We start from the raw sequence: 7,500 nt of genomic DNA on the forward strand, positions 1-7,500 counted from the left end.
CTACCCCTTCCTAACCCCCCCCCCCCTCTGCTCTCTCTCTCCTCTCTCCTGCTTCTTCCTCATCAAGTCATTTGAATTCTCCAAATTTTCAACATTTAGAAACCCACAAGTCCCTGAGGGAAAAAATGTAATGAAAACCAATCTCCTTTCCCAACCAGAGTAGTACTCGCACTCTCTCTCTCTCTCTCTCTATCTATCTATCTATCTATCTATCTATCTATCTATCTATCTATCTCTATCTATCTATCTCTCGTTGCTTCAGTCTCTGTCTACCTCCTGTTTTTTTATCCTTCTTCATATTTCCCAGCCTGTTCCGTCTAAATCCTTTCTCCCTCTCTTTCCCTTCAGGTAAGGCTTCCCTTCGCAGCCCAACCCGTCTACCTGACCCCGTCAGGAAGAGTTAATTAGACCGTCCTAGCCGTAGGCCTTAGAGGATAGCTCTCTGCCGAGTCGACATTAATCTACCTCTCGATTTTCCTCCTTTTCTTGCCTCTGTCTCACCTCCTCTTCCCCTCCTCCTCCCCTCCTCCTCCTCGTTCATTTATATTTTCTTCCTTTTTTTTTCTATTTATCTGTTTATCCTTTTATCTACCTATATATCCGTCTGTTTGTCTGTCATTCTTATTCTTCTTTTTTACTTTTTTACGTGCTCTTTGTTGGGAAGCGAATATGAGATAACATACTATATATTTCATAACCATTTGCTTCCGCTCATTCAGATGCTTACTGATCAGCAACGAAATTAATTAGAATCATCACAGTGAGAAAAATATCGAACAATTAATATCTTGTATCGTCAGACTCGGAATGCAATGCAAACCCCGTAGATTTTCACCGCAAGCTTAAAGTCTCGTCGCTAACGTCAAAGACTCTTGTTTGTTTCCTCGTATCTACTGCCACGTGTTCCGTAAATTCCATCCCAGCGACTGTTACCTGGCTTGCATTGCAGCGACTGTTACCTGGCTTGCATTGCAGCGACTGTTACCTGGCTTGCATTGCAGCGACTGTTACCTGGCTTGCATTGCAGCGACTGTTACCTGGCTTGCATTACAGTGGCATTACATTACAGCGGTTCATGCAAGACAGTTAAATTCCTTAGCATAAAGTTGAGAACCTGTTTTTCTCATTATTACTTCTTGCTTTTTTTCTTAATTATCAAGCTTTTGAACTTCGAGGCGTAACTTGAGACGGTGTAGGAACAACTGATTTCAAGCGAGAGTTTTAAACTTTTATGTGCATGCATTGTAAGGATCCAAACCTATTGTTGAATATGCTGCCCTCTATGACTGAAAAGTTCCTTAGACCGAAAAGTTCCTGGTCATTTTTAACGACAAGAGTAGAGAAATAGAGAAAAATATAATATATGCTTTTACCGATAAATGAAAGTGCAGTGGATATAAGAAGCTGTATATATGTGCGTGTGTATATATATATGTGTATATATGTATATATATATATATATATATATATATATATATATATATATATATATATATATATATATACATATATATATATATATATATATATATATATATATATATATATATATATATATATATATATGCAGTTAGATAATTTTGTTAATATGCAAACATATATATATTATACATACCCCTTTGTTTTATAACCCCACCGTGCGCTCGTGTGTTTTTATTATTCACACATTTTGTTTATATGTTTTATTTCTTTTATCCCTTCCTCGGAACCCTTGGCAACTAGAACAAAGCTGACTATAAATATTATTCTTGAGTCGCTGTGACAAGACGTTCTCGCTGAAAAAGAAATCGGGGAAGTGCCATCTGGGCAACAGGGAACTAGGCCACGATTTATGCCTCAACGACTATTTCTAGGGCAATCAAACTCTCTGGGTTTCATGATTTAGTTCTAATTATGCGCATATGCATAGGCCTTCTTAAGAAATAACTTCGTTCTCTCGTAAATAGTGAAAGGTCCCATTAATAAACTGACTCACAATACATTTTAAACGTGATTCTTCAAGTGAATATTTCCACAAGCACAATTCCCATGTATATTGCTAAAATGCATTATCATAAAAAATGTATATGTACATTATGTGTCTCTGTTTAGTCAGTAGCGTCCCCAAGATTACATTAAAGGTAGTTAGACCTTTTACTAACTTTTCCGAACCTCAGCCGTTAAACGTACCATTTTTTTATTTTTGTCTCTCCCTCAGACATTGACAACAATGGCTTCTTGGACAAGAACGACTTCGAGTGCCTTGCCGTCAGGAACACCCTGATCGAGGGCCGCGGCGAATTCAGCGCCGATGCCTACGCCAACAACCAGAAGATCATGAGGAACCTCTGGAACGAGATCGCCGAGCTCGCTGACTTCAACAAGGTAATGCCACACGGGCCGTTGGGTCTCTTGGCGTCTGGCTCGCTCCTTCGGCCGACGGAAAAGGACCTTAGAAAATCGAGGCTCCGTGCCAGAGAAGGAAGGTTTAGTGCTTCAGGAGTTTAGTGTTTGAGAGTAAAAGCTGTCAGTGATATAGACTATAGGTACTTAACACCATAGAGTGAATACTTAGTATTAGAAAGTCTAGCTCCACATTTTGAATACTTGGCGTTAGAGAGTGTGAGCATTACCTGAGACTGATCAGGAGAGTAAATAAAGCGCTTGATAGTTAAAACTTACTGTTGGGGAGTGAAGCTTTTAGTACTAAAAATGAAGCTTTATTACCTCTAGTGTGTGAAAGCTTATTAGCGCTGCGTGAAGACTTAATATCAGGAAGTGGAGAGCAAGGGATGGTGCGAATGTATTAGTTTTTGTCTCTTTGTAACAAAAAACATTATATATATACATGCAAATAGAGGATTATGGCTTGATACACACTCGCTCATATGCCCCCACGCACACATAAATGCATACACAAACACACATAGACACATAACATACACACACAGACACATAACATGCACACACAGACACGCAAATGCACATACACACATACGTGCGCACGCGCACACACACACACGCACATAACACACACACACACACACACACATACACACACATACACACACACACACACACACACACACACACACACACACACACACACACACACACACACACACACACACACACACACACACACACACACACACACACACACACACACGGACATAAGACAGAAAATGAGCGTAGGTTGTGAATGATAATTTGCTCTTTATACTACATCTTTTGTGAGATTTGTTTTCCTCCTCAAGCCATTTTCATGATCAAGAATAATCAGATGGACACCAGGTATGGATCAGATAACTCTTTCTGGCGATATCTGGTAGTGGATGGTAGTTGTGGTTGATCCCGGTTGATCACTGTAGGAGCAACAACTGGTGCCTTGCAGAATGGCGAGGTCACCGTCGACGAATTCAGGAAGGCGGTGCAGAACGTCTGTGTTGGCAAGAGTTTTAATGACTTCCCTACGTGCTTCAAAGTAGTGATTTCAAACTTTTTCAAGACCGTTGACGTGAATGGTAGGTGGTGCTGTATGTACACTGCCACCAGACTTCGCCTCTAGGAGCATACTAACGATAATTGCTGATAGCATTCCACTGTAGAAGCACAACCCCAGCTGCTCTGTGATTAGAGCATGACGCCACGCTGTTGCATAGCTGTCTCTTCATTTTGCCTGGGTAGAGTTTGATATTTCACTTTACTTTTGTCATCCTGATTGTACTCTCTCCCTTCATTCTAAGTCACCTCTAACTTCTCATGACATATGTGGGAGATTCTTGGCAATCACTAAACTTTTAGATTTTTTTTTTTTTTCATGTTAGGACTGTTCCATCTTCATGTTCATGTTAGGTTTATGTTATTGTATCATACCTTTCCCTTGCATCTTCATTCACTCATCGTATAGACGTTATACTACGAAGAATAGCTGTCGAAGGGTAAGACTTACGGCCCTTCACCCTCAAGCACCTGCTAATCAACAACACAGTCACATGCGAATATCAGAACAACACCTACGAATGCCAAGACAGACCGATATCTCACAGCACAGACTCAAGGAACTCCTCCCTTCTTAACGGATTGAGCTCTAGCATCATCCTTGGGGTTTCAGTAGGTTATGTCTTCACGTTTTCAGGACGGCGAGGTAACTGTCGACGAGTTCAAGCAGGCTGTGCAGAAGCATTGCCAGGGCAAGAAATACGGCGATTTCCCCGGTGCCTTCAAGGTTTTCATTGCCAACCAGTTCAAGGCTATTGACGTTAACGGTACGTTCATGGTCGGGCCTCTTGGCGTGTGAGAGCTGAGCATCCCTAGCAAGCAGCTAACACCTCTAAACTCATGGCATAGGCCGTGTGCAACGGAAATTATTACGATGTAGTGAGTTCACTGTTTAAGTTTCATCTGACGTTTGCAGGACGGTGAGGTGACCGTTGACGAATTCAAGCAGGCAGTGCAGACGAATTGCAGCGGCAAGGTTTACGATACCTTCCCCACTGCCTTCAAAACATTCATTGCTAACCAGTTTAAGACCATTGATGTGAACGGTACGTTGTCGAGAACTTGTTCCTAGTAGAAGCGTCACATCAACACTAAGCATCACAACCAACACCTTAACCACCACAGTCGTCTAGATATAACCAGCCCAAACCGGTGTTCCAATCCCTGGTCTCCTCCCTTGACCCCATCCCTACTTCCAGGACGGGGAGATTTCCAGCCAAGAGTTCAAGAAGGCGGTCAAGGACGCCTGCCTAAGCAAGACTTTCGATGAGTTCCCCAACGCCTTTAAGGTGTTCATTGTGAATCACTTTAAAACCATTGATCTGAACGGTATGTGCGACCAGTTCAAGGTTCATTATCGGCTTCCCACTTCTTCTGCTCACCATTTCTTCATTCTCTCTCCCACATCATCTCAGCCCAAGTCTCGCCACCTCTGCAAGGTCTAGGATAAGATGAAAAAGGTTTTAAAAACTTCCAAGTAAAAAGGCCTTATTACAGATCTTTCGATTCGTGTCATGTGTGGTAGGCCTTTCGGTTGATTCATCCCTGATCTTCCTTATTGGTTCCAGGACGGAGAGGTGTCAATTGACGAGTTCAAGCAGGCTGTACAGAACGTTTGTGTGGGCAAGGCTTATGAAAGTTTCCCTGTTGCCTTCAAAGCGTTTATTGCTAACCAGTTTAAGACAATTGACGTTAATGGTATGTCAATTAAACGCCAGTCTGCAGTGTATTGCTACGTCGCACGGGAATGCATCATATCGCTCATCTTAAAGTAGACGGCAGTAGAGCAGTAATAAGCATTGAAGTAAATCTAAAATCAAATGCAATTGGGTCTTCGTTCCTATAACCGACATTTAGAATTAGTTGCCAACAGTACCTAAAATTGGCATCGGATGCCTAATACTGTAGTACCTGATTATCAATTGTATACTTCTAGTAGATATCAGGTGTTATGCATATTAAAATGATGCTTGCATAGTAGAATGGGGGACTCACGTTGTATTAGCACAGACAATCTGAATCCCCATTTTGTCCGCTGATGTATAAATAAAAGTAGAAATAAATTAAGCTAAGTTAAACAGTCCTGGTGGGGATGACTTTGTATCAGAGGCCCAAGGTTGCTTCGTGGCAAACCTCTGGTACAACCACTTCCCTTTCCCTAGTAAAGTATTAATCCCTTGGGTATTTTAGTTTCTCCATTTTGGTTACATCATTCTCTTCTCCTCCTCCTCCTCCTCCTCTTCTCTCCAGCTCATTCACAGTATCTCGACTAGAACAGTGTCTAAGAAATATTCAGTCACACATATCATCCACATCCTCCACTTTTTTCTTCAGGATATCACTTTTTTTCTCCGTTAATTTTCCGATTTCCGGCGTCTTTCTAATTTTTTTTCTTGTTGTACATAGTAAATAGATTGCCTTTCGAGTTTTCGTTTTATTTTTTTTCGTCACAGAAGCGATCATGAATATAGAGATATCTATTACCGTCATTTATCTCCCGGTGGACGATTTTTAGCCGTTCAGCATAATGATATAGAAATACTGATCGCTTTTGGTATGTTTTCCTCGTAGTATCAACTTTTTCATTTATATATATATATATATATATATATATATGTATGTATGTATATGAGTACATATGTAAATATGTATATATATGTATATGTATATGTATGTATATATATATATATATATATATATATATATATATATATATATATATATATATATATATATATATATATATATATATATATACATATATATTGTTTATATGTTTGTTGAAGTTGGTACTGACTTTTTTTTTCTTTTTTGTATCTTTGCTAGAAAATTCCGCCGTATTTCAGACAATTTTCGTCTTATTTTATAGCTAAGGTATTTTTAATTCATACAGCTTTTGTTTGTGCTTTGCCTTTGGATTAATGTTCTTTTTTGTGTCCATGTTTTGTGATTTTTGTGGACTTGTTTAAAATGTTTAATCAAATAAATATACATTTATGTTAACGACGCTTCATAACGATCACAAAAAAACGCAAAATTTCATGCCTGCAAGTGACACTGTCCTCAGTTTGCTTAGCATACAAATAAGCCCAATTAACTGCCTCCAGTAGAATAACGCAACATAATTAGTATAACATCTTGTAAATGTATTAACTACCTTCCCTAGGCCCAAAGACTTGATAGACAAAATATTTATATAAAGTATTGCTGTATTTAGTCATTATATTTAACATCCATTTATTCAATTACAGTATTTGAGTTGCAAGGTAAGCGTAAAATAATTTCCACTATGATGATAACAATGAAATGATGATAGGAAAGACGAAGAGTTTGGGCCTTAAGAGTGTAGCTTAATCTTACTAGGCTTGGTAACGATGTTAAGATAAAAACATATGTTCTTTATTTCTATCATAGCGGGTCGACAGGATTCAAAGTGGTAAACATCCTTCCTATAAATGATCACTTTGATTTTCTCTCTTTCTCTTTCTCTCTCTCTCTCTCTCTCTCTCTCTCTCTCTCTCTCTCTCTCTCTCTCTCTCTCTCTCTCTCTCTCTCTCTCTCTCTCTCTCTCTCTCTCTCTCTCTCTCTCTCTTTCTTTCTATATATCTGTCTGTCTGTCTATCTGTCTATCAGTCTATCTATCTATCTATCTATCTATCTATCTATCTCTTTCTCTCTGTCTCGCATGACTGTCATCCTCTCGACCCGTTATTGCAGCTCTGTGGTATTCGTGGTGCTGTGTGTCGACCGTCTAGTGATATTTGTCTTATGCATCCGTAGTTCTTTAGTAAACAAAGCAACTGGATTTAGATATAAGGATAGTATAAGAGCTCATCTAGTTGATGATGTGCATCAGCTCTCTATTGAACAGGCTTAAGCAGTAATATAGACATCAGCTCTGATTTACACAATAATGCAATTGAGATTTGTATTACTCTCTTTGTCAGCAGTTACTGCTTTAAAATAGACCTACTTACATCATAAAGGAGAAATGAAAGGGATTTATCATTAACTTAGTAC

The 7,500-nt window shown here is 39.3% G+C and overlaps 1 protein-coding gene and 1 pseudogene across 3 annotated transcripts in view; both read left to right on the forward strand.

Moving 5' to 3' along the window:
- The window catches only part of LOC122264462 (sarcoplasmic calcium-binding protein, alpha chain), a 15,456-nt gene that overhangs the window by 7,057 nt on the left and 899 nt on the right, over positions 1 to 7,500 (forward strand). Inside the window, exons 3-4 of one of the 3 annotated variants that reach the window (XM_043033365.2) lie at positions 2,198 to 2,364; positions 3,374 to 3,503. In XM_043033365.2, the coding sequence (XP_042889299.1) occupies positions 2,198 to 2,364; positions 3,374 to 3,503 (297 nt within the window). Of the gene's footprint in view, positions 1 to 2,197; positions 2,365 to 3,373; positions 3,504 to 4,117; positions 4,248 to 4,396; positions 4,527 to 7,500 lie in introns of all 3 variants that reach the window. The other 2 variants (XM_043033364.2, XM_043033366.2) reach the window with 2 other exon arrangements.
- On the forward strand, positions 4,668 to 5,061 carry LOC147471455 (sarcoplasmic calcium-binding protein 1 pseudogene; annotated as a pseudogene).

The sequence above is a fragment of the Penaeus japonicus genome, unplaced genomic scaffold (genome assembly GCF_977035675.1).
Source record: "Penaeus japonicus unplaced genomic scaffold, GWHDUDI00000001_assembly GWHDUDI00000008, whole genome shotgun sequence".
NCBI classification, from domain to species: Eukaryota; Metazoa; Arthropoda; class Malacostraca; order Decapoda; family Penaeidae; genus Penaeus; species Penaeus japonicus.